The sequence below is a fragment of the Phocoena sinus genome, chromosome 10 (genome assembly GCF_008692025.1).
Source record: "Phocoena sinus isolate mPhoSin1 chromosome 10, mPhoSin1.pri, whole genome shotgun sequence".
NCBI classification, from domain to species: domain Eukaryota; kingdom Metazoa; phylum Chordata; class Mammalia; order Artiodactyla; family Phocoenidae; genus Phocoena; species Phocoena sinus.
The window spans coordinates 17,280,918-17,306,727 of record NC_045772.1 but is presented as its reverse complement, the minus strand read 5'-3'; the positions used below and the strand labels follow the sequence as shown (position 1 = coordinate 17,306,727).

Below are 25,810 nucleotides of genomic sequence, written 5' to 3'. Positions count from 1 at the left end.
AGGCCCTGATCTGCCTAAACCAATTAGGCTCATCCTAATTGTTTCAGCTAATTCAATGGCGGGCCCACAACCCAAGTTGTTTAGTTTTACATTTTAACTTTTGGATAGCAATCTTAATTCCAATTTCTTGGAAAAGTTTTAAGGTAACACCCAATCAGCAATCGGGGGCTGCTTCCCTTCTCTCATGATTAGAGTTTTTGCCCATGATAATAACTATAACCTATATGCAGGTCAACCAACAAGTTTCTTATATTTATACGCCTTTTAAGTATCTTAAAATTTAAAACAGCTCATCTTCTTTTTGTATGATTTTCCCTTTGAAGAAAACAGAAATTTAACCTGTAGAATTTCCCATATTCTAGATTAGGCTGATTGCTTCCTTGAGTAGTTTCACTTATCCCTCTGTTCCTCATATTTCCTATAAAATGGTAGTTAGAACCAGGCGCTTGATTTAGAAAAGTTGTCATTATTTTACAAAACATATTAGGTGGTACTGTGCACTTCCTAATGCATTAAGGCAGCAGGGCACAAACTGGTTGGTCACACTTTTAGTGATGTCAGAATGGTTGGCAGATCCAGATTTTGTCAGTTTGGGCTAGTGGGAATCTCTGGAGTTAGTTCCAGATTCCTTTTGACATGACCCCAATAGTCTTTGAGAGCGTCCTTGTTTTCTGGCTCCACAGGTGTCCCAGGTTTATATTTCCTGACCCAGACTTGAAATCAGTCATTTATCTAAGAAGCTCTATTCCTTTTAGTGGGGAAAGGTATTTAGCAGGCACCATCTGGGCTCAGGGATACTTGTATGGTGGGTTGCTATTGTTTCTAGACCTTCCAGTGGACCAAGCTAGGGAATAAGTAGTTTTTCAGAAAGAGAAGAGGAAGCCATGAATTTATACAGATATTGGCAATTCAAATTTAAGATTACAGGAGGGTTTTGCTTTTATTTCTTTTCTCTTGAACAAAACATCTAAGCTGCAAATGGTGTTAATATAATTACTTATTTGTTCTATCTAAAATATTTACATAGCAGTTTCAAAATAACCATACCAATAGTAGTATGAAAAATTAAGATGATTGAATACAATTTAAGATTTCTCTGAGGGTGTGTAGCTATTGTCATTGTCCTTAAGATACATCTTACTAAGGATGTAACGTCCAAATATTGAGGTTTAAAGTCGCCTAAAATAATTCCTTTCTGTGTTGTTAGGCCACAAACTTGATATATAGTTAAATTCAGTTATTTCAGTCTGTTTTCAGTTTTGGGTGGGTTTTTATTTCCTTTTGTATTTAATTTTTTTTTAAGTATAAAGTATTTACATGATTCCGAAGACAAAACTATAAAACAGCTCATTCGGAGAAGTCTAATACCTTCCCTGTTTCTTCCTTTCCCCTATAGGTAACTATTTCATTCTTTTTTGGCTTATCCTCCATTGCTTCTTTTTGAAGACATAAGTATATGTGCATATGTATGTGTGTGTGCATGTATATAAACATATATAGGTATTTCCCTCATTTTATTACACAAAAGGCTGCATATTATAAACACTCTTGCAATTTGCGTTATTCACTTATCAATATATCCAGAAAATCACTCCATAGCAGGATATACATATGTTTCTCATCTTTTGCATCGCATAGTATTCCATTTTGTGTTTATTCAACTAGATCCCCAATGATAGACATCTGGGTTATTTTAATTTTTACTGTTGCAAATAGTGCCACAGTTTGTATGTTATCTTGAATTTTTTCCCAGAGTATTGATAGGAATTTCTGGGTATAAAGGTAAATACATATCTGTAATTTTACTAGATAATGCCTATTCCTTCCCATAGCAACTCGACCATTTTGCATTCCCAACATTAGTGTATGACAATGTCTGGATATCCCCACAACTTTGCCAGTAGGTCTGTTGTAATTTTTTATTCTTGCCTTTCTGATAGATGAGAAATGGTTCTCCAGTGTCATTTTCTCTGTGTGTTTGTTTAATATGAGTTTGAGCACCTTTTTTAAAAAATATGCTTGAGCATTATTTGTATTTCTATTTCTGTGAATTGTTGGTTCATTTCTCCAACCCGTTTTTCCGTGGAGTTATTGGTCTTTTTCTTCTCAGTTTTTAGAAGCTTTTAATGTTATGAGTATTGACACTTGGCAGTGAGATAAGTTGGAAATCTTGTTTTCAAGTTTGTCATTTGCCTTTTTACATTGCTTATGCTGATTTTTGTTATATAAAGTTTATTTTTGAATTTTTGTATAGTCAGATCATGGATCTTTTCTCTTACTGCTTCCGTATTTTGAATGATAGTTAAGAAAAATTTCCCCATTGATTCCAGTTATAAAGAAAATGTTTTCTCCCTCCCTCCCTCCCCCTCTCTCTCTCTCAGTACTTTTAAGGTTTCATTTTTAAAGTTTGAATCTCTAATACATTTTCAATTTATTTGGATGCATAGTGTGTGGAATGGATGCAACTTTCCTTTTTTTTTTCCAAATGGCTATTATTTTGTTCCAATGCCACTTATTAAAAAGCCCATCTTCTCCCTACTGATCTGAGATGCTCCCCTTATCTACACCAAATTTCCCACTGCTCTGGGATCTCCCCTCTTTTGTGTACCAATACTGTTTTTAATTATTATGCAGACTTCATGTTTTTAATATCTACCAGGGGTAGCTCCCCCTTCCCACTATAGCTTTTCCTTTTCAGAGTCTCCCTGCTGCTACTGTTTGTTCGTCTTTTTGTATGAACTTTATAATCTCTCAAAGAGAAAAAAATATCTTTTGGTATTTATATTAGGATTGGGAAAATTTCATAGTGTACTTTAGGTGATTGACATGTTTTGACGCTGAATCTTTCTATCCAAGACCATGGATTATCTATGTTATATCGTTCCATTTACTGAAATCTGTTTTTTATATTTCCAGAATGTCTTATGGTTTTCTTCATACATTTTTTGCAGATTTCTTGTTAAGCTTATGACGAGGTATTTTATCTTATTCCTCTTATAAATGGGTTTTCCCTTCCACTATATTTTCAGACTGGGTGGCATTTTTGTGTGTTTATTTTATTTCTTGCTACTTTACCAAATTCTCTTGTTAGTAGCAGTTTTTCTGATGCTTCCCCCACTCCCACCCCCAGGTATGCCATCATAACATCTGCGTCTAGAAATAGTCTTACTTCATGCTTTTGAATTCTTGTTTCTCACTGTTTCCTTTTATGTAACTGTTTTGGCTAACATTGCCAATTCAGTGTTTAGGTACTAGTGAAGACTCTGAGCATCCTTGTATTTCGTCTAGAGACTTCAGCAGGAAAGCCCTGTATTTCCCCATTAAGTTAAATGCTGATTTTGGGGCAGAGGTATACACATTTTATCATGCATAATGGGTATCAATTTTCATCTTACTGAATGTTGAATTTTGTCAAATATCTTTTTAACATCTATAGAGATGATTATGTGATTTTTCTTCTTAATTCTGTTAAACTGATGTATTATATTAATGACTATACTATTTTAATAAATATACTAATTTCTCCTGGAATCAGCATCTCTTGTATGGCATCTATTTTTTAATGTGCTCTTAGATTCTGTTTGCTAATATTTAATTTGTTGCATCAATATTCATAATTAAGACTGGTCTTGAGTAAAGGCTGTCAGTGCCTCACCCATACCACGTTGGCACTTACTATTTGTGTACACATCTGCCCAGTTTTCAATGACCAGCATTTACAACTCTTTGCCTGAAGATTTTCTCTGGCCAGTGGAACCCACTTAACTAGAGAGCAAGGAGCCGGCCAGAAATGCTGGGAAATTTGCACCCCGTTGGAGCAGCCCTCAACCAATGACTAACATGAGCTGGTGGATAAATACCAAGGCTCACCCAGGATAACTCTGGGAATTCCGCAGCAGGATTAAGTTCCAGCTGCCCTTAGCCACAATTTGCTTGATAGTAACACATTATTGGTTCCCTTCCTTCCTCGTTTCTCTTTCCCCCTCTGGCTCCCAAGCTACTAGCACTTGAACCTCGTCTCTATATTGGCTTTCTAGGGAAACCCAATTAAGCCAGGTGTATAATTTTCTTTTTCTTCTTTTCTTTAAAGTTTATTTTATTTATTTATTTTTGGCTGCATTGGGTCTTCGTTGCTGTGCACGGGCTTTCTCTAGTTGCGGTGAGAGGGGGCTAGTCTTCATTGCGGTGCGCGGGCTTCTCATTGCAGTGACTTCTCCTGTTGCGGAGCACGGGCTCTAGGTGTGTGGGCTTCAATAGTTGTGGTGCACAGGCTTAGTTGCTCCACGGCATGTGGGATCTTCCCGGACCAGGGTTAGAACCCATGTCGCCTGCATTGGCAGGCGGATTCTTAACCACTGCACCACCAGGGAAGTCCCTAATTTTCTTTTTTGTACAATCATTGTGAAGTTTGGGTATCAATGCTATATTCATTTCTTAGAACTTGGGAAATTTCCTTTTATTTCCCATACTCTGAAATAGTTTAAGTAGCATTAGATTTATCTGATCTTTAAAAGTTTGATAGAAAGCCCCTTGTAAAACCAACTGGGCATGGTGTTTTTATGTGGGAGCTCTGAAAACCTTCTCTGTAATGTCTGTAGAAATTGCTCTCTTTAGACTTGCTATTGATTCTGGGGAAATTGTGTAAATTATATATTTATGGAACACTAATATATAATATATAACAACCATTTCAAATGGTTTCATACAGGTTTTCAGTTTTATTTGCATAGAGTTGTGCAAAGTAGTGTTTATAAGTTTTTATACATTTCCTCTGATTTTATGGTTATTGTTCCATTACCTTTTATTTCATATGTTTATACCTTCAAACCTTCCTCCACTCCCTATTTTGGTTTAGGTTAGCTAGTGGTTTGTCATTTTCTTGACTTTTTCAATACTTAGCTTTTGGGGGGCACAGTTTCATTTCACTATTTCCTCTTGATGCAAGGATTGATTAGCAGTGTGTTTTTACAGTTTTAGGTGGAAGAGTTTTTTTTAATGTCATTATTTGCCAGTTATATAGAATTGTGATCACAGAAGGCCCCTTATATCATTTACATTTTTGGAATGTATTGAAATTTTCTTGGTGGACTATAATATGTCAATTTGGTGAATTTTCCATGTGATTTAGAAGAAAGTTTAATCTCTATTATCAGGATTCAGTGTTTACATTTATTAGATCTACTTTGTTTACAATTTTGTTTAGGTCTTCTGTATCCATACACATTTTTTTGTCCAGTTAGGTCTATTCTGTTATGAAAGTATGTTAAAATTTCCAATTATTAGAGTTTCTGCTTATTTATCTTTGCATTCCTTTTCAGTTTGCTTTATAATACTCGTTGCTGTTTTATTGGGCACATGGATATTAATGATAGTTTCCTCCTTGCAAATTGCAGTATTTAGCATTATAAAGTGTCTTTTTGTTTCCTTTAGGGGGAACAAGGCTGAATTCTTGCTTGTCTAATAATAAAGTCATGACCCTGTTTACTTTTTTTAAAATTGAGATATAATTGGTATATAACATTGTATTAGTTTTAGGTGTAGAACATAATGATTTGATATATGTATGTACTGCAAAATGATTACCAGAATAAGTTAACATCCATCACCTCACACACTTAAAATTATTTTTCTTGTGATGAGAACTTTTAAGATCTATTCTCTTAGCAACTTTCAAATATACAAGACAGTGTAGTTAACTATAGTCACCATGCTGTACATTATATCTCCAGGAATTATTTACCTTACTAGAAGTTCACCCATTTCACCCACTGCCACGCCTATCCTCTGGCAACCACCAATCTGTACCTATGTGTTCTATTGTTTTTTTTTTTAGATTCACATATAAGTGAGAACACACAGTATTTGTCTTTCTCTGTCTGACTTATTTTGCTTAGCATAATAACCTTGAGGTCCATGCACGTTGTTACAAATGGGAAGATTTCCTTCTAAATATTGCTGAATTTATATAAGTATCACATTTTCTTTATCCATTCACCTGTTGATAGACACTTAGGTTGTTTCCATGTCTTGGCTATTGGAAATAATGCTGCAAAATATGGAGGTGCTGATATGTTTTTGAGATAGTGATTTCATTTCCTTCAGATAAACACCCAGAAGTGAACTTGGTGGATTATATGATAGTTCTATTTTTAATTTTTTGAGGAACCTCCATACTGTTTTCCACAGTGGCTGCACCGATTTATATTTCCATAAACAGTGTTCAAGTGTTCCCTTTTTTCCACATCCTCTCCAACACTTGCTGTTTCTTGTCTTTTTCATAATAGCCATTCTATCAGGTGTGAGGTGATAGCTCATTGTGGCTTTGATCCGTCCCACCCTTTTTTAAATTTAGGTTTTATTTAGAATGGTTATAGATATACCAGGTACACTTAAATTTTTAAAAACACCATCCTTTTGTTTTTACCATTTTAATCTTATATTTTAGGTAAGTCTCTTCTATCCAGCATAGAGTTAGATATTGACTTTTTATCCAATCTGAAAATTCTTTTCTTTTTATAGGTCAGTTAAGCCCTATTGCATGTATTGATACAATTGATATGCTTTGCTTCAGTTTTGTCATAATCATATGAAGTCTTTCCTATGAAGTCTGTTTTATTTCTTTCTCTCTCTCTTTCTATCTCATTAATTTGGGTATTTAGGAATATTTTAATTTTGTTCTAATACCTTTACTCAATACCATTCAGTACGCCCCCTTTTTTATATTGTCTTCCCACTATGAACAATATTGTAATTTGCAAGTCATCTCCTCTTTCTCTTCTCTCCTTTACCCCCAGCATCTAACTTAAAGTATTACCCTTTTAGTCCCAGTTTTTAAAAAGTCAGCTTTTCTCTTCATATATAGTCTCTGCTTCCTCCCCATATTTCATATTTGTGTTATATCCATATTATCAAAACCTATATAAATTAAATACTATTCTTTCAACCTTATTCTCACTGTTTCTCCCCAATTCTACTGTAAAATGCTCACCACCAAAACTTAAGTTGAATTTCTCCAATTATTTTCTGAATCGTATTCTCTAGTAAATTCTTTAAAAGGGGTATGGGAACAATATTTCCTGAGTCCTTGTATGTTCATAATGGTCTATGTCTCCAAAACATTATAATATATCTGATAAGAATATGTAAATAACTCATACGATCTGAGTTAAAATGGGCAATGGATGTGAATACACATCTCTCCAAAGTAGATATACAAACGATCAGTGAACACATGAAAAGATGCTCAACATCACTCATCATTAGAGAAATGCAAATCAAAACTACAATGAGTTATCACCTCGCACTGACTAGGATGGCCACTGTTAAAAAAAGAAAGAAAGAAAGAAAGAAAAAGAAAATAAGCATTAGTGAGGATGTGGAGAAATTGGAACGCTTATGCCCTACTGGTAGGAATAAGATAGTGCAGTCACTATGGAAACCAGTACAAAAGTTCTTAAAAAGTTAAAAATAGAATTACCATACAGTCAGTAATCACACTTCTGGGTATAAATCCAAAAGAATTGAAAGCAGTACCTCAAAGATATATTTGCATACCTATGTTCATTGCAGCATTATTCACAATATCCGGGAGAAAGCAACCCAGCTATCAAGGGACGAATGGGTAAAGGAAATGTGGTATGTGCATGGAATGGAATATTATTCAGCCTTTATTTTATTTTATTATTATTATCTTTTTTTGCGGTACGTGGGCCTCTTCCTGTTGTGGCCTCTCCCTCTGGACGCGCAGGCTCCGCGGCCATGGCTCACGGGCCCAGCCGCTCCGCGGCATGTGGGATCTTCTCGGACCGGGGCACGAACCCGTGTCCCCTGCATCAGCAGGCGGACTCTCAACCACTGCACCACCAGGGAAGCCCCGGGAAGCCCCTATTCAGCCTTTGAAAAGAAGGGAATACTATTACTTGCCACAGCGTGGATAAACTTTGAGAACATTATACTAAGTGAAATCTGCCAGTTGCGAAAAGATAAATATTATATGATTCCACTTATATGAAATATCTGAAATAGTTAAACTCATAGAAACAGAAGTTAAAATGGTGATTGTCAGTGTTTCCCTGGTGGCGCAGTGGTTGAGAGTCCGCCTGCCGATGCAGGGGACACGGGTTCGTGCCCTGGTCCGAGAAGATCCCACCTGCCACGGAGCGGCTGGGCCCGTGAGCCATGGCCGCTGAGTCTGAGCGTCGGGAGCCTGTGCCCTGCAAGGGAAGAGGCCACAACAGTGAGAGGCCCGCGTACCGCAAAAAAAAATAAATAAAATAAAGTAAAAAATGGTGATTGTCAGGGAGAAATGGGGAGGTTGCTCAGTGGATATAGAGTTTCAGTTTTGCAAAAAATTCTGCAGGTCTGTTACATAACAATGTAGAGTTAACACTTCTGAACTGTACCCGTAAAAACAGTTAAGATGGTACATTCTGTGTTATGTGTTTTTTTTAACCACAATTAAAAACAAAAAAAAAAGGAAAGGAGGGCAGCCCTACCGTGCGCTCTTCAGGTTTAGCTAAAAAGCCAGCCTTGCCAGCTCTTTCATCCAATCACAGGGTCCCCAGACCCTCCTCCTTCCTTTTCCCACGATAGGAATGGCCTACTCACTCCGCTAGGGGCCGCCCTCGCCGCAGGCCACCCTCGCTCCGCCCTCGCCCCGCCCCTCCGACTTTCCTCTAAGTGTAGTCCTGGCCCCGCCCTCTTCCCCAGCCTTTTTCCGGCATCCGGACGTGGGGAGGGGGGCTGCTCTGAAGACGGACGAGCAGCATGGAGGCCCACGGCGAATCCCAGCCCGACGCGAGCTGTTCCTCGTTTTCCCGGGACGGCTCCGGGGTCTCGGTGTCCAGGGAGCTGCTGACGGCGGGCAGCGGCGGCCGCGGAGGTGACGGGCGGGTGGCGGCGGCGTGGGGCGCGCACGTGCGGCAGGGGTCGCGCTGCCGGAGCAGCCGGGGACCGGTCGGCGGCTCCCTGCCCAGGCCTGGCCCCACCGAGGGACCCCCGGGGTGGCCGCAGGACTCGGTGTGGGACCGGGCGGCTGGGGGCGCGCACCCGGCCTCGGGCCTGGGCGTGGTTCCTGTATCCTGCACCGCGGTGAGCGCCCACTGATGTGCGCCACAGCAAGACACCTCCCCTAAGGGGACGGCCTTATGGTCGGCTCTGGGTCCCAGCAGTTGACTGGTAAGGGGAGCGGATGAGTATTAACCACCCTTCCTCGGCAGATGCCCACAGAGCCACCCTTAGTGCCTCTCTCTAGAGGAAGACGGGTGCAGGAAATCCGCACAGGATTTCAGACACCATAATAGAGAATTAAAAAGCAAGGATTCGAATCCCAGCCCCACGAGTTATTCACTATGGAACTTTAGGAGAGTTGTTTACATTCCCAACAGCTCAGTTTTTACATTGGGAAGATGGAAGTAGTAGTATGTATAGAATTTGTTTTTCTTTTCTTTTCTTTTTTTTTTTTTGAGAAGAATACACCTACGGTCTTGGGCTTATTCTCCTTAAATACTTTTTTTTTTTTTGCGGTACGTGGGCCTCTCACTATTGTGGCCTCTCGCATTGCGGAGCACAGGCTCCGGACGCGCAGGCTCAGCGACCATGGCTCACGGGCCTAGCCGCTCCGCGGCATGTGGGATCTTCCCGTTCTGGGGCACGAACCCGCGTCCCCTGCATCGGCAGGCGGACTCTCAACCACTGTGCCACCAGGGAAGCCCTTCTTAAATACTATTTTGAAGAAAAGATTCTGTGAGAATCCAGAACATCCAAAGAAGTTATAATAATAATAGCCGAAGCTTTCTTAATGCCTGCTTTGCCCCAGGAATTAATTCACTAATTTAATCCTCACAACCACCCTGTGTAGAAGGCTCTGTTATCCCCATTTATAGATGAGGAAACTGAGACCTGGTGTATCATACAAATGAGTGACTTGCTGGAGATGGTGTGGCTGGGAAGTGGCAAAACTGAGATTTGAATCCAATCAGCGTGGCTCCAATGCCCATGCTCTTTGCACTAATCCAATTGCTAGGTCTAAGGTAGTAAGCAAGGAATGTTGAGCTGCTGCTCTGAGGGTGAACGGGATTTTTACACCAGAGTGAAGAGATTTTCGAGGTGTTGGAAACACGGTGCGCAAAGCCTTGGGTTTTGAAAGACAAGTCCTGTTCTCAGAGCTCTGATGAGCTGGAGAGTTGGGTTGATTTGAGGAGTTGTGAATGTAAGGCTGAATAGATGGAGTTGGGAGTGGGGAGGTTTAAAGAGCTGTTTTGTCTAGGTTGGACATCTTTACTGAGGGGGAACTAATCTGGCAGGCATGTTTTATAAATGAAGAAATTAATGCTCAGAAAGCTTAGGTAATTTGTCCAATATAATGCAGCTGGTAAACAATTTCTGGCTTCACTTAACCCTTAAGGTACTTTGTATTGCTTCTTGTGTTCTGTCATTGCCGACCCATATTTGTCATTGATGGGTTTCTGACCCAGAAAGGTGCAGTTCAGTGTTCATTTATTACCTGGCATTGGTGACGCAGAGATGTAGGAGACAGATTTAAGAAAGGGGAGATCTGTGTGCAGAGCTAAAATGTTGTAATGGAACTTGGAGTGCTTCTTTTTTTAAGAAATGTGTTGGGAAGTGAGGAACAAATGGTCAAAACCTGAGGGCTTGAGAGTGGTCTTGGAAAGTTTGCTGATGGGCTCCTGTTTCTTTATGCTATAGTAAATGAAGTGTGTGTGTTTGCAGGTATATGGGACAGGTTGCTCATCAACTCCAAGCCTAATTCCAGAAAGAATTCCACTCTTCAAACAGTTCGGATAGAGAGGAGTCCCCGTAAGTACTCTTCCCTCTCTCTCTCTTCCTTTCTCTCTCTCTCAAGAACCCTCTGATGTGAAATTCTGCCTAATTAAGTTCTTATTTGATGGGACAGTATCTGCCTTTGTTGTCAGATATCAAACCACAGAGAGTGAAGCCGAGCAAGTCTTACTTGGGAATTACGTTGTGAATTCAGTGCACAGGGATAATACATTATTCACCTGAATTAAGAGGGTAACCTTGCCCAGAAAAAATCCTTGTGGGATGGATTTTTAGAAATCAAAACCAATTATTGTTAATCTCCATGGGAAATTTTTCTAGAGGTTACTGAGTCCTGAATTCAATATTCATGTGTGGGAAAACACTACCAGATCCCATTAAATTGGACATAATTACTTAAATAGTAAATGTTACTCATAACATAACAGGGCCAGTTCTCTTCATTAATTACTCTGTCATATTGCTGTACTGCACGCTCATAGACCACTCATACTTTGTTCAGGTAGCATTCATGTAATACTCAGGTTCTGTGTAAATCACTCTGAATGTTTAAAAAAAAAAAGAAGAAAGACAAGAAGTAGTAAAAACAATGTAAATGATGCATGAAGTTATCATGTCTATAAACTAAGAAATGATGAGTATTCCGAGAGGGGAACTTAACTATAGTATGCACTAAATCTACAACAGCTAAAATGACTGCATGGTGGCTCCCCGTTCAAATCCAAGCTTTTGTGTGGACATAGGTTTTTATTTTGGGGGGGGGTACATATCTCTGAGTGGAATTTCTGGATCATATGAAAAGTATTCTTTAATGAAGAAAAAATTGCCAAACTCTTTTCCAAGTTGGGTATGCCATCTGGAATCCTTCCAGCCATCCTGTATCACAATTAAAGGCCATTTCTTGACCTTCACCTCGACTTTCTTCTCTTCTTCCGTACTCTGGACATTTCAGTCAGCTGTTCTGTGGTTGTATCAGTGACTTAAGGAGTTCTGAGAGCCTATGATGTGCATAGTTACGTGCCGGGCCTCTTTTTAGAGCTAAAGAAATTAGAAATCCCTTGTTTATTGACTCCCCTGTGCTTACCATAGTGCCTTTCAGTTATCATCCCTGTTTTACAGGTGAGTAAACAGGTTTTGATTGGTTAAATTAAACGTATTAGTTAGACCTCTGTGGTTGTAAATGACTGAAACCCCGTTCACATTGCCTTCAGCCAAACGATGTTGGCTCATTTTTTTGGGGAAAAATACCCCAGTGATTTCAGGTACATCTGCATCCAGGTGCTTGGCATCATCCGGGATCTTCTGCTCTGTGTCTCTTAGTTCTGCTTTCCTAGGTGTTGACTTCATCTAGAACAAGCTCGTCCACGACCGGTGGCAGGTGGGCCAGTTTATCAGCAGCTCCAGGCTTACATTCAGCAGCTCACTTAGTCATTTACTCGGAAAGAAGGGATATTTCTCTCATCAGTTCCAACCAGAGTCCCAGGGTGATCTCTGATTGGCCTGACAGATCACAGTGTCGTTAAACCAAATCATAGTGGCCAAGGTTGTGGAACACGTCGGCATGAATGGGGTAGGGACAAGAGTGACTAAGAGTGACAGAGCTTAAAAGGAAAGTCATCGTTACATTATCAGAAGAAAGGGGAACATATGTTGGGCAGGTAAAAACAGCCATTGCTTCATTAACATGCCCAAGATAACTCAGATAGTAAGAGGTGGTACTGGGGTTCTATTATCATCGTCGGTGTGACCCCAAAGCCTCGGAGCCTCGTGCATTTAATTATTAAGTCCTACTGCCTACTTATTGAGTTACTGTTTGTTGAATGCCAGCCTTCTAGGAATTTCCAGTCCTGGGCATATATGAGAAACACAAAACATTGAGAAATAATTGCAGAATTGTGTAGTCCTACCGTTTTAAGAATTCAGGAGAGGATGGGAGTTTGTAAAATGGAAGGAATTTGAAAGATTTTATTATAATTATTGTTATTCCTGTCAAATTTAGAAGTGTTTTTACAGGAAATTCTGGATTTAAAAATTTGAAGTTTGGCCAAATACTAACATAAATATTGATAAACTATATTTTCTCTCCTTAGTATTGGACCAAGTACAGAGCTTTCTCCCACAGATGGCTCAGGCAAATGAAAAGCTAAGGAAAGAAATGACAGCTGCACCACCTGGTCATTTCAATATTGAAAATATTGACGAGACTCTCGGAAAAGTTATACAAATGGTAACTATGCTTTTTTTCATTTCATAATGTAAAATTACCAGTATGCCTCGTCACCTGAAAAAGAGAACTTTAAAATTTTAATTCTGCGTGTTTTTTTCCTTCTTTCAAAGTCAGCTCACGTTTCCAGTACTGCATAGATACTCGGTCATGTGATGATTAAGGATCTCATAGGTCAGTAAGCTTCCCTGGGTGAAGTTTAGGAATTTAGTAATTCAACATCATAGGAAGGCCTTTTTCAAGTCAAATAGTACATTTGTTATCTTGAAGCATTTATTTACTAAGTGTTCTAACTGGATTTTTTTCTTACTTTCCCATCTGAGGCCCAAAAGAGGTAATCATAGTCTGATTCATTGAGAATGCAAAAGTAAATGATGTGTATAACAGAATAACTGATCACGTAAGCCACACGTGAAAACTGTCTCTCAATTTAGGCTCATATCTTATTTCTACACTGGAATTCCCTGTATAACACTCGTGTCTGGACAGCGCTGACACCATTGTTAAGAATCATATCTGATTCATCAGCAGATCTGGCAGCTCTACCTCCAGAACACATCCCAAATCCAGCCATTTCCACACGGCATCCACCACCCTTTCTCTAGGTGATTACGGTCTCCCCTCTGGATTATCCCGGTCATTTCCCAACCAGTCTTCCTGCTTCCACCCTTTCTTCCCAGAGTCTGTTCTTCACCCAGCGTGTGTGGCCTGCAGTTTGGGAACCAGGGTGCTTGCCATCACATTTCTAATTAATTCAGAGTCCTTCGGGGGCCTGTGTGATCCTGCCTCCAGCTCTATGTTGACCTTGTCTCCCACCAAGGACCCTCAATGACTGCACTGCAGTCTCCATCTCCTTGCTCCGGGCCTTTTCCCTCCTTGCAGAATGCCCCTCCCCAGATTCCTGCGTCTTGACTCCTTCCATCTCTCATCACTTGTCACCTTGAGAGGCCTTCTCGGTGGCTCTCTTATTAGCTTTTATTTTTTTAAATTTTCACTGCCCTACACTATGCTTTCTGTGTAATTGTTTATTGTCTTTCTTTCGCAACTAGAACAGAATTCAGCAAACATTTTCTGTTGGGGACCAGATAGTGAATACATTAGGCTTTGTGGGCCCTACTGTGTCCATTGTGACTACTCATTTCTGCCATTTCGGTGTCTGAGCAGCTGCAGGTGATATGTAATGAATAGGCAAGTTTTATAAGCTTTATTTATGGACACCGAAATTTGAATTTCTTATAATTTTCATGTTTCATGAAATATTACTCTTTTGATTAGCTTTTTCTACCACTGAAAAGTGTAGAAACCATTCTTAGCTCAGAGCTGCACGAAAACAGGCAGTGGGCTGGGTCTGCCCTGCAGGCCGTGATTTGCCAACTCCTCAAAAACGTAAGTTCCACAAAGGCCAGGATTTTATTGTTGTTGAGCCACTAGTGTGGTACCTGGTTCATGTTGATACTTGTTAATATTTGTTGAGTGAATTGTGTTGAATATAATCAGGATATATAGAATTCGGTTGTGGGGGACTTTTTAGACTTGCAGTAAATATAAATCATTATGGTGAAAAAGAAAAAAAATCATTATGGTGGACTCTGGCAACTGAAAGAATAATAGTGCCATATTGTATTAAGAACTTTTCTTGTCCGGGGGAATTCCCTGGCGGTCCAGGGGTTGGGGCTCCATGCTTTCAATGCTGAGGGCCTGGGTTTGAGCCCTGGTCAGGGAACTAAGATCTTGCTAGCCACGTGGCACAGCCAAAAAAAAGAATGTTTTCTGTCCTGCGTGCTTCTTGGGCTAAAGGTTGGTCCCTTCCCAAAGTTGTTACTGTAACTTTTTAGGGAACTGCCCTGAAATAAATTTCCCACATGGTGGTGTTTTGCAGGATGTGGCCTTGTTTGAGATGAATCAGTCTGATTCAAAAGAAGAGGACAGTTCAGAAGAGAATTCACAAGACTGTTCAGAGGACAGTTCAGAATTTGAGGATGAAGATGATAGCACCTCTTCTGAAGGTGAAGTTACCATCGATACCATAAAGCTTCCTCATTCAGAAGATGGAAAAGGCAAAATAGAGGTTCTGGACCATCCTACCAGTGAAAAAAAAGAAACAGGGAAATAATCTGAGAAACAGGTGATAGATGCCTGCTAATTCTGTGAAAAAGAATGTGGCTTGCCGGTTATTTTGCATTTCAGATACCTATGGTGCTTTTTTGCAATATTGAATGTATTTTGCTTCTTGGAGAAACAGAAGCTGGCTTTTAAAGGGTTGGAAGAGATAGCATTTGGGCATCTTCTAAGAGCAGACTGTTTTTGATCTCATGCTAAAGAGATTTAGTTTAGAAAGCTTAACTTTATGTATGGTGATGAGTGAATTTGTTGGCATCCTCTTTCATCAGCATAGACTTCAGAAATCTCAAACTTATTTTAAAGTAAAAATACAAGTTACCCATTTGTTTTTGTTTTAAATTGGCCTCTTAGGGCTTCCCTGGTGGCGCAGTGGTTGAGAGTCCGCCTGCCGATGCAGGGGACGCGGGTTCGTGCCCCGGTCCGGGAGGATCCCACATGCTGCGGAGCGGCTGGGCCCGTGAGCCATGGCCGCTGAGCCTGCGCGTCCGGAGCCTGTGCTCCACAACGGGAGAGGCCACAACAGTGAGAGGCCTGCATACTGCAAAAAAAAAAAAAAAATTGGCCTCTTGGATAAAACAACCTAGGTTGGGTTTTTTCTTAGGTTATTATAAAGTCACATTTATTTGTTACCATCAGAATGGGTCCAGTGAGGGGGAACTTTTTAACATCTTTATTGGAGTATAGTTTCTTCACAATGTTGTATTAGTTTCTGCTCTATAACAAAGTGAATCAGCTATATGTATACATATATACCCATATCCCCTCCCTCTTGCGTCTCCCTTCCACGCTCCCTATCCCACCCGAGGGAGAAATTTTTTACAAAGAAAAGAATTACTTATATTTAGATGCCCTCAGACATATCTACTTTAATTAAAAAAAAAGTCCTTTCCAGTTTGTGCTGGAAAACTGGTGCTCTGTGGTTTAATCACTGTCAGTGACTCTGTAGCCTCTCAATGCATGTAGAATTTGCTGGTTGGAAAAATTTGTGGTTTTTTTGGTTTTGTTTTTTTTCTCATAAAGGAATTTTTTTGTTTGTTTCAGCTATTAAAATTATTCCTCCCAGTTGCCCACACTTTTGAAACCTATTAATTGTAGAGAATAGGGACACCCCAGGAAAATAGAGCACAGTACATAAAAAGGTAGTAACAGGTTTTCCCTTTCAAAAGGCAAAATGATCCTGCATTGGAGTTGCCTTTCGGCCACATTCTTGATCTTATTTAACTTGTTTGGGATCTCATCTGCCATGGGACTGGCTTTGCTCAGGATATAGACCCGAGAATTTAAAGGACTGTCTCCAAGTGCATTGAGCTGATGGGACTTTGTTGCCTAATATCTTAGGGGTTTGTTTTAACTGTTATTTCCTACTCCTCTCATTAGCCTATGACATCTTGTAAATACTCTGAAGATAATTCTCCAAGTTCCTTCTGGTATTTTTCATTGGGAATTGGAAATTGGCTGTGCACTCAAAGTGTGCAGAAGTGAACAGATCTGGAAAGGAGACTTCTCAGCTGCAAAGGGTATTATGCTGTACTTTGTAGCACCAAACACAGGTGTGATGAATTATTGGTGTGACTATTTAAGGATTGTCTTCTACTAGATAATATTTATGCCACATTGTGGGAAGAGTTGCATTTGTCTGGTTCACTCCTTAGCTTGGTGCATGGTACACAGTAGGCACCGAATGATGTAGATAAATGAATTTACAGGTGTATTGAGGATGTACAGGGCATTTTAAGCCATGGTATCCATGCGGATATGAAAGTGTAACTTCACCGGAAATACAAAGCCTAGTAGAAATAGTCTGATGGTCAGTGAAAGAGACTAGTCAGTCTAGAAATATATACTAGTGTGTAGAATTATATTTCTCTCCTGCCATGGCCTTCTCATATAATACAACTAGGTATTCTATACAGTTAAAGAAGTCAACTAAATTCAGTTCCTCTGGACGTTCTTATGACATAGGAGGAAAAGGAAAAATAAAAATTTAATATGTGATAGGGATGTCATTTTAAGTAAGTGTAAAATGGTTGAATTATTTAATATACAGAGTCAGGGATGGCTGTTTTTAAACAAAGTTGGATACTAATATAAATTATGTATGTCTTAAAGGTTTAAATATAAAGAAATAAAATTACAAGTTTCATACTAAAATATAGATGAATATTTAATAACATAGTTGGGCAAAAGTTTTTTTTTTTTTTTTTTTAAAGCAGAACATCAGAGCTTGAAATTACAAAGGAAAAGAGCATAGAGTCAAGTTTGAGAATCACTGGTCTAGGTCTTAGGTCCTCTTGACTTCACTTTACCCACCGGATCCCAGGAATACTTCCACCACACTCTCACGGCAACATATTACTTCCCTTGACCTACCAAGATCTCTCATTCTGTCCAACCCCAGCCATCCCATCTGTTTCTGTCATTTGTCCCAAAGCTGCTTTAGAGTAGTCTATACCATCTGCTTAAACTCCTAACTTTTCAGCCCTCTGCAATTTGGCTTTTGAAACTGTTTCCCTAAAGTCTTCCATTACTGAGTATTCATTCAGCTGCCATCTGAACTAGACTGTGTGAATGGAACTCAATTTCTTCCTCTTCAGATCATCCCCTAAAAAAAAAAAAAAAAAAAAAAAGGATCATCCCCTGTTTTCATCCTCCCAGTGAATGATACCACTAAACTAAAGCCTGGAGTTTTGGGGGCTCTGAAATATGAACTAGAATGGAATTTCCACAAGGCTGGTGACTTTGTCTGGAACATGGCTATACTGTGTGGCATGTGGGATCTTAGTTCCCCAACCAGGGATCGAACCCAGGCCCCCTGCATTGGGAGCGCAGAGTCTTAACCACTGGAGCACCAGGGAAGTAAGTCTCCTATAGCCCTTTTTTGGTTGTTGTTGAATTTTATTTGTTTGTTTTTTGTACGGCAGGTTCTTATTAGTTATCCATTTTATACATATTAGTGTATATATGTCAATCCCAATCTCCCAGTTCATCCCACCCCGCCACCCCCATAGCCCTTTTAAAATTAGTGTATCATTTAAGAATGTTTATATCATGTAAATCATATCTCTGATAAGGGGTTAACATCCAGAATATATAAAGAACTCCCACAACTCATCAAAAAACCCAGTTTAAAAATGGGCAAAGGACTTGAATAGACATTTCTCCAGAGAAGAAATACAAATGTCCAATAAGCACATGAAAAGATGTGCTTTTATATCATTAACATCAGAGAAATGCAAATAAAAACCACAATGAGATACTACCACATCCATTGGGATGGCTATTATAAAAATAAACAAAACAGAAAATAGCAGCTGTTGACTAGGATGTGGAGAAATCGGAATCCTTGTGAATTGCTGGTGGGAATGTAAAATGGTGCAGGCCCTCAAACCAAAAATGTAGGGACTTCCCTGGTGGCACAGTGGTTAAGAATCCGTCTGCCAATGCAGGGGACACAGGTTCAATCCCTGGTTCAGGAAGTTACCACATGTTGCAGAGCAGCTAAGCCCACGAGCCACAACTACTGAGCCCACGTGCTGCAGCTACTAAAACCTGCATGCCTGGAGTCCGTGCTCCACAACAAGAGAAGCCACTGCAATGAGAAGCCTGCGCACTGCGATGAAGAGTAGCCCTCCACTCAGCTTAACTAGAGAAGGCCCGTGCACAGCAATGAAGACCCAATGCAGCCAAAAAAAATAAAATTGAAAAAAAAAATGTAGAATTACAAAAAAAAAAAAGAAAGCATAAAATTCATAAATATTTAAAACTAGTGGGTGGCAAAGAAGTTTAAAAGTCAAGGGACAAATTGGGAAAAATAATTTCATTGTAAGGCAAGAGTGAGTGTTATATAATGGGCTCTTTCAAATTAGTAAAAAAAAAAAAAAAAGACTAGTATCTCAATAGTGAAAAGGCCTTAGGACTTGAACAGGTAATACACAGGAAAAAAATGTTCGGTCCCATTTCTCAAAGAAATGCAAATGAAACCAATGTTGTATTTTTTACCTCTCAAAGTGGCAGATCAAACAACAGCTAGTACTTAACTGAGCCCTTTTTATGTGTCAGCCACTATTCTGAGTGTTTTATGTTTAAGAGTTACTGCCACTCACACACAAAAATTTCTCGAGTTATACATTTAACATCGGTGCACTTTATGTATGTTATACCTTAATTAAAAAGCTGTTTTGTTTGTAAGCAGTGTGCTCTACAGTCCCTTGGAAATTAAATCACCATCGTGCTTTGGTTGGTCTGACCCTGTGGGTTCTCTGCCTGATGCTTTGGTGTGAGGTGATGGCCGCCATTTGGAGAACAGTTCTGTTCCTGCTAAGGCTGATGAGATGTTCTCTTCAACCTTGTGTATTATCTTCCTATGGCTCTTTGACAGTCATAAATCAGAAAATTAGGTGTAATGGTCTTTGAAGCAAAAATATTCTTAATGAGTCTCCTCTATCCTCCTAATACTTTAACTGTGCATCAAATATGGTACTTATAAAAAAAACTGCCTTGCAAAGTAGCTCGTATTCCTGTGCCTGAGTCCACTACTACGGTAGGAAAGACAAGTAAAGAGGTTGAGTCTTTCATTTGTATTTCCTCAGTGCCTGGCATGGTGCCTTTCACTCAGAATGTACGATAAATGTTCGTGAAACTTTTTTTTCCTCTTGATGCCAATAAAGTAATACATGTTAAACATCAGTGGTTCACAATCCTGAGGAAAGAAAGACAGGTTTACTATCTTTTGATTGGTAGACTTTTCCCAGAAGTTTAATGGTGGAATCTTTGTGGTTGATTCCTCACCATATGTTCATGGAAGATCCTTGCCAGTGATTGGCTTGGGGATGGGCATGTAACAACCTTCCCAAAGAGGCACAAGCCAAGTCTTGTTAGTAGGCTTTTGGAAAGAAGATTTCTCATTCCTAAAAAAGAGGTACATGAAAAGATGGCTGCTTTCTTTTGAAACATGGATATCTTGTGACTGGATATGATTCCTGGAACTCTGGCCTAGTGGCCATAAATGGAGCCAGCTCTTGAGGGTACAGTCGGCACGTCAAGGATAGCAAAGAGAAGCAAGGAACATCACTGAATTACTGCATCAAATAACTGTAGACCAAACTATCACTGGATTTCTTGTTTTGTGACACAATAAATTTCCTTTTTGTTTAAAAAAAGAAAGACCACCATCTTATGAGATATTCTCTTGTACCTACTTCACAGATTTAAGAAAAAAAAAAAGTGGAAGGGAGACACTAAGCAAATTTTTTTAAAGCCTTACAATAGGTAACTGGTGGAGCCAACTTTTAAGTTCAGTCAGCCACATCCTGCCATTGTGGGCCTAGCAGTCACTATGCCACAAGCATGGGCTGTGAAGCTGGATCGATCCCAGCACAGCCACTTTCCGTTTGTAAAATGGGGATAAGAGTATTTCCCTTATGAGGTTTCAGTAAGAAATTAATGAGTTAATACTCATCATGTTCTTAGAACAGTGCTTGGTAAGTGTGAGGTATTATGATGCTGTAAGAATAATGCACAGGGCTTCCCTGGTGGCGCAGTGGTTAACAATCTGCCTGCCAGTGCAGGGGACATGGGTTTGAGCCCTGGTCCGGGAAGATGCCGCAGAGCAACGAAGCCCGTGCGCCAAAATACTGAGCCTGCGCTCTAGAGCCCGCGAGCCACAACTACTGAAGCCTGCGTGCCACAACTACTGAAGACCATGTGCCTAGAGCCGGTGCTCCGCAACAAGAGAAGCCACTGCAACGAGAAGCCCGCGCGCACCGCAACAAAGAGTAACCCCAGCTCACCGCAACTAGAGAAAGCCCGCGTGCAGCAACGAAGACCCAATGCAGCCAAAAATAATTTTTTTAAAAAAAAGAATAATGCACAGTGGTGGCAAAAATTTGGAGAAACTGTTGGTAAGATTACAGATTGCTATATCCTTTTAATCAGATTCCACCTCTAGGAATTTATTCTAATTAAGCAAATAACAGTTCACAAATTTCTATCTTAAGATTGACTGTGACATTTAAAATAACAGAAAGCAAATGCAAATGTCCAACAGTAGAGAACAAGTTGAATTAAAGCCACTGAACATATGCAGAGGTATGTTTATTGACATAGAAAGATGCTTACATATTGTTAATTGAAAAAAGCAGGTAAAGTTATGTACAGTATTATACTAGTTCTAAAAAAAGTGTATTCATGGGCTTCCCTGGTGGCACAGTGGTTGGGAGTCCGCCTGCTGATGCAGGGGACACGGGTTCGTGCCCCGGTCCGGGAAGATCCCACATGCCGCGGAGCGGCTGGGCCCGTGAGCCATGGCCGCTGAGCCTGCGCATCCGGAGCCTGTGCGCCGCAATGGAAAAGGCCACAGCAGTGAGAGGCCCGCGTACCGCAAAAAAAAAAAAAAAAAAAAAAAAAGTGTATTCATAGAAAAAATCTGGAACATCTCAAATATCTGTGGTTATTTGTGGAGAGTTTATGGCTGAATCTTACCTTCCCATTTTATTATTTTTACAAAATTAGGTATTAATCATTTTAAAAATCAGCTTGGGTGTTATTTGCATAATAGGTATAATAATAATAATCCACCCTATCCATCATGTCTCATGTCTGATAATCTACTTATAGCCCAGGTTTCCCTTGATAGCTTCTATTGTCTTAGAAGGGAGGTATGGGGGAACCAGTTTAGTTCCTTGCCCTGTCTCTAGTCATTTCCACAAAAGCTCTTGCAGTTAATGTTCACTCTGCTTAGCTTTTTACTTTGACAAATGTTTAACATTTGCCTACTATTCATTACTGAGGGCCTGATTCAGGCATCGGCAGTAACAGCATCTTAGCTTGGTTAAGACTACCAGCTTCATTGCTTGGGTGCCTGTTCTGCCACTGAATAGCTGTGTGATCTGGGCAGGTTTCTTAACCTCTTTCATTTGAAAGCAAATATTTATTGAGCTCCTCCTACGTGTTAGACACTGGAGATACGTCCTTGAACGAAGAAGCACCTGTTCACGAAGCTTACATTCTAATGGGAAGAAATCGATGATAATAACTATGCCAAGGTGGTGGTCAGTGCTACAACAATAATGCAGGAGAAGGAGACTAAAGAATGAGGACAGATGAGGTGTGAATGTGGGGATCTATGTGCTATTTTAGGAAGAGTGGTCAGCAAATGGATCTCTACTAAGATGATGTTTGAGCAGAGACTTGGAGGAAGTAAGGCAGCCACCGGCTGGGGGTGGTGTGTGGGGAAAGAGTTTCAGGAAGAGGCAGTGGTGTGCTGGCGCTGGCCCACACTTGTTCTAATTACCTGCATCTCATCCCAACTCTGCATTCAGTGAAGTCAAGTTGGTAGCTTGAAATCAGCCTTCGTGAGAGCATCTGTACACAGAAATCAGCAAATGCTACAAATCAGAGTTTTCTTTTCCTCTCAGAGGGCCACTTGTTAAATATCTACCAGCACACCGCTAAGAAGAAAGAGCAGTAAGTGCAAAGGCCCTGAGGTAGGCGTGTGCTTGAACAGTTGGAGGAACGTCAAGGCAGCCAGGGTGGCTAAAGAGAATGAGAGGGTAGTTGATAGGAGATGAAGTTAGAGGTAGCTGGGAACAGAATTGATAGGACTTTGCACAGTAAGTACACTGGACTTTATTCTAAGTGAAATGGGGGCCATTAGAAGGTTTTGAGCAGAGGAATGACACCATCTGACTCAAGCTTTGAAGAGAGTCACACAGGGAGGAATCGGGAAGGCCAGTCAAGAGACTGGCGATAACCTCTTGGTAGTGGTGGAGCCAGGAAAAAGAGCACCTTGATTTATTCATCTTTTCAGATGTTGTGAAGATTAAGTTGGCTTAGCATAGTGACTAGCACACAGCAGCCCCTCAATAAATGATAGCTGTTGTTATTGACATGCCAATCCTGGGGGTGGGGGAGGGGTGCTCATATCTAATTAGGAAGACCAGTAATTCCAGCACCAAGTGGTAAGTACTATGTTCCAGACAAGTGAGAGGATAGAGAGACACAAGCAAGTTGGGGGATAGGAGAGGCCAGGGAGGGTGTATTTCAGTAAAAGGCTAGGGTGGGGGTGGGTGGGTGCTGGGGGCTGCTTTAGCAAAGGCATCAGGAAGTGGACTTGGAAGGAAGACAGAACTTTTAAAAGTGTCTACACCTCCCCAACTCCCCGGTTCGGGGGACAGATCACAGCTTTCTCCTTCAGATTAGCAAAATAATCAGTGATCTGAAGAAATGGTGATAAATTAATTACTCAGTGTGTTAATTAAATCACCTAGTAGGCTGTGCATCGTTACGTTCCAATTCAAATTCACTGGTAATTTTATAAATTCCATGGAGCCTTTGATTCTGGTCAGCAGTCGGATATAAAAACTCAAGCCGCTGAGAACTTTAGAACTCGCTATGGGAAAAGGGAGTTCTTAATCTGGAGGTCAAGCATGGGTTTTAGGAGGTCTGTGAATCTCTTGAAGTTATTTGCAGAACTAGGTGTGTACGTGTGAGTTTGGGACAGAGGAGATCTATAGCTTTTATCAGATTCTCAAAGAGGTTTATGGCCCAAAAACTATTAAAAGCACTGCTAGTGAGAGTAATATTAGAGGGTAAAAGTCATTCTAGAAGAAATGGCCAGGTTTTTGTTTGCCATTTCATCTATCATTAAAATATCTGGTAAAGTGATACTTTAAATCACATGAAATCAGTTAAAACACTGCATTTAAAAAGTGGTTCCTTTCTAGTAAGAACATTGTCATTTTATTCAAATATGAACTGTCAGTTTGAACCCAGCTGGGTCCACATTTAGAATTTCACCTGTGCCGAGCTCTGAATGAGCTGTGGTACAATAAAAAACGCTTACAGGCAAAATTTGCTCTGTTGATCATCCAGGATCATCCCTGATATTCTTCCTATTGAATGTTTTCTGCCCCTGATTTTTGTTATTGTTGTTTATTGATTACTGATTCCCTACATTCTTCTGACGTTAAGCTGCCAAGTTTCCGAAGTAACAAGTAATCCCTAAGGGCTTCTTCAAAGCCAATGAGATAGAGATGTTTACTGTAAATTTTTAAAAGGAGGATTCATGGAAATTAATTGCTCTGACCACCTGCCAAAGACTCTTCAATTCAGGATCTCACCTTCTTCTAGTCATACATGGATGGTTAGAATCTACCCACCTACTCTTGTCTGACAATGAGCAATTACGTGAGTACTACATGGGTTGTAATAATTCCTCTTTCTTGAGCGCAGAGAATGGTCCAGACACCTTGTTGAGTGCGTTATGTATATTATCCCACCGGATCCTTACAACACCTAATGAGATAGGGACTTTATCCCTGTGTTATAGATGCCAAATCTGGGCTTTGAGATATTAGGTAACTAATTTGCCCAAGATCACCCAGCTAGTGGGCGGCAGAACCAATTGGTAGGAGAATGGGAAACCAAATGTCCTAGAAGGACGAATGAGCTGTAGAAAGAAAAGCACCCTTTTCCTTGTACCATTTTTCACTACATGGTATTTTCCAGTGCTGCTGTATCAGATGCTGGGTCAGACAATGGAGGAGAAAAGCAGCATAGGAACTGATGACTACTGGAAAGGGTTGTAGGGAAATTAATTCATTGAACTAATATATCTCACTATATTTTTAAAATAGTGATGGGGAAAGCACTTAACTTTTATTGAGTATTTGAGGATTTACCACAAACAAAGCCCAGTGCAAGGTGCTGTACTAAGATTATTGCATTGAATCCTCATAATAAGGCTTTCGAGGGAGGCACTACTGTCCCCATTTTACATATAAGGAGACTGAGGCTCTGAGAAGTTGCATAAGTTTCCCAAAGTCACATAGATAGTAAGATGGTAAGATATGAACCAAGATAAGCCTCCAAAAGCTATTTGCTTTATAATACATCATACTGTAAAATCCACTTTAACAGCTATTGACTAGAATTTAAACTATTTGGGGCCAAAGATCATGTCATTAAATTTTGTATACTCCTCAGGACATAATATAGTACCTCGTACTGGGTATGTACTCAAGAACTGTTTCTGGGTTGGTCACTCATCACAGTGGGTTGAAAAATAGAACATCAAAGGCACAAAGATGTATCTTATTTCCAAAAGGAAAAAAAAAAAAAAAGAACTTCCTTCACATTCCTTAGAGGATATACTGTTTCTTGAGAGCAAAATTACATAAAATCTTTTCAACAACCCTATATGCCTGGTTCAGAGGTTAAAACCTGTACATATTATACAAGGGCTGCTAACAATGCACTTTCTGTATTATAACTGCATGATATTGATGTCTGCAAGATGAACAACCATGACTAGGTTAGTCTTGGTGGGGAACAAAAAAAGCAGCTTGATATTTTAGAAATATGTGTGGTATATGACATAGTCAAAGCCCAACAACTACACATCATTTTAAGGTATAAAAGGGGTATTAGAAAATACTCAGGAACATGTGTAAATGCTTAGACACGTGGCCCGACCCTCTTTGTGGTCCTTGCGGTTTTTTTCAGCTGGTGGCTGACACCTCCTTCCTCAGCACAGCCCGGCTTCTTCAGTGTGGAGAGCTGCGGAGCGGTGCTGTCTGAGAGGGGTTCCTGATGATGGCACTGCTCTAATATTCCAGCGTCACGGTCTTGGTTTTGAGGTATTCGTTTAGAGCTTCCTCACCTAGG

General features: G+C 40.1%; 2 protein-coding genes across 2 annotated transcripts in view; one reads left to right on the top strand and one right to left on the bottom strand.

Annotated features, from left to right (window-relative positions):
* Nucleotides 1-8,692: 8,692 nt before the first annotated feature.
* C10H12orf45 (chromosome 10 C12orf45 homolog) lies at nt 8,693-16,210 on the top strand. The gene is made up of 4 exons (XM_032647252.1): nt 8,693-8,881; nt 10,732-10,818; nt 12,891-13,027; nt 14,904-16,210. The coding sequence occupies exons 1-4, from the start codon at nt 8,767-8,769 to the stop codon at nt 15,135-15,137; spliced, it is 573 nt and encodes a 190-aa protein (XP_032503143.1). The 5' UTR covers nt 8,693-8,766; the 3' UTR covers nt 15,138-16,210.
* A 4,836-nt stretch (nt 16,211-21,046) lies between these two features.
* The window catches only part of ALDH1L2 (aldehyde dehydrogenase 1 family member L2), a 56,261-nt gene continuing 51,497 nt past the window's right edge, over nt 21,047-25,810 (bottom strand). Inside the window, exon 23 of the mRNA XM_032647251.1 lies at nt 21,047-25,805. Within this exon, the coding sequence (XP_032503142.1) occupies nt 25,750-25,805 (56 nt within the window). The 3' untranslated portion in view covers nt 21,047-25,749. The remainder of the gene's footprint in view (nt 25,806-25,810) is intronic.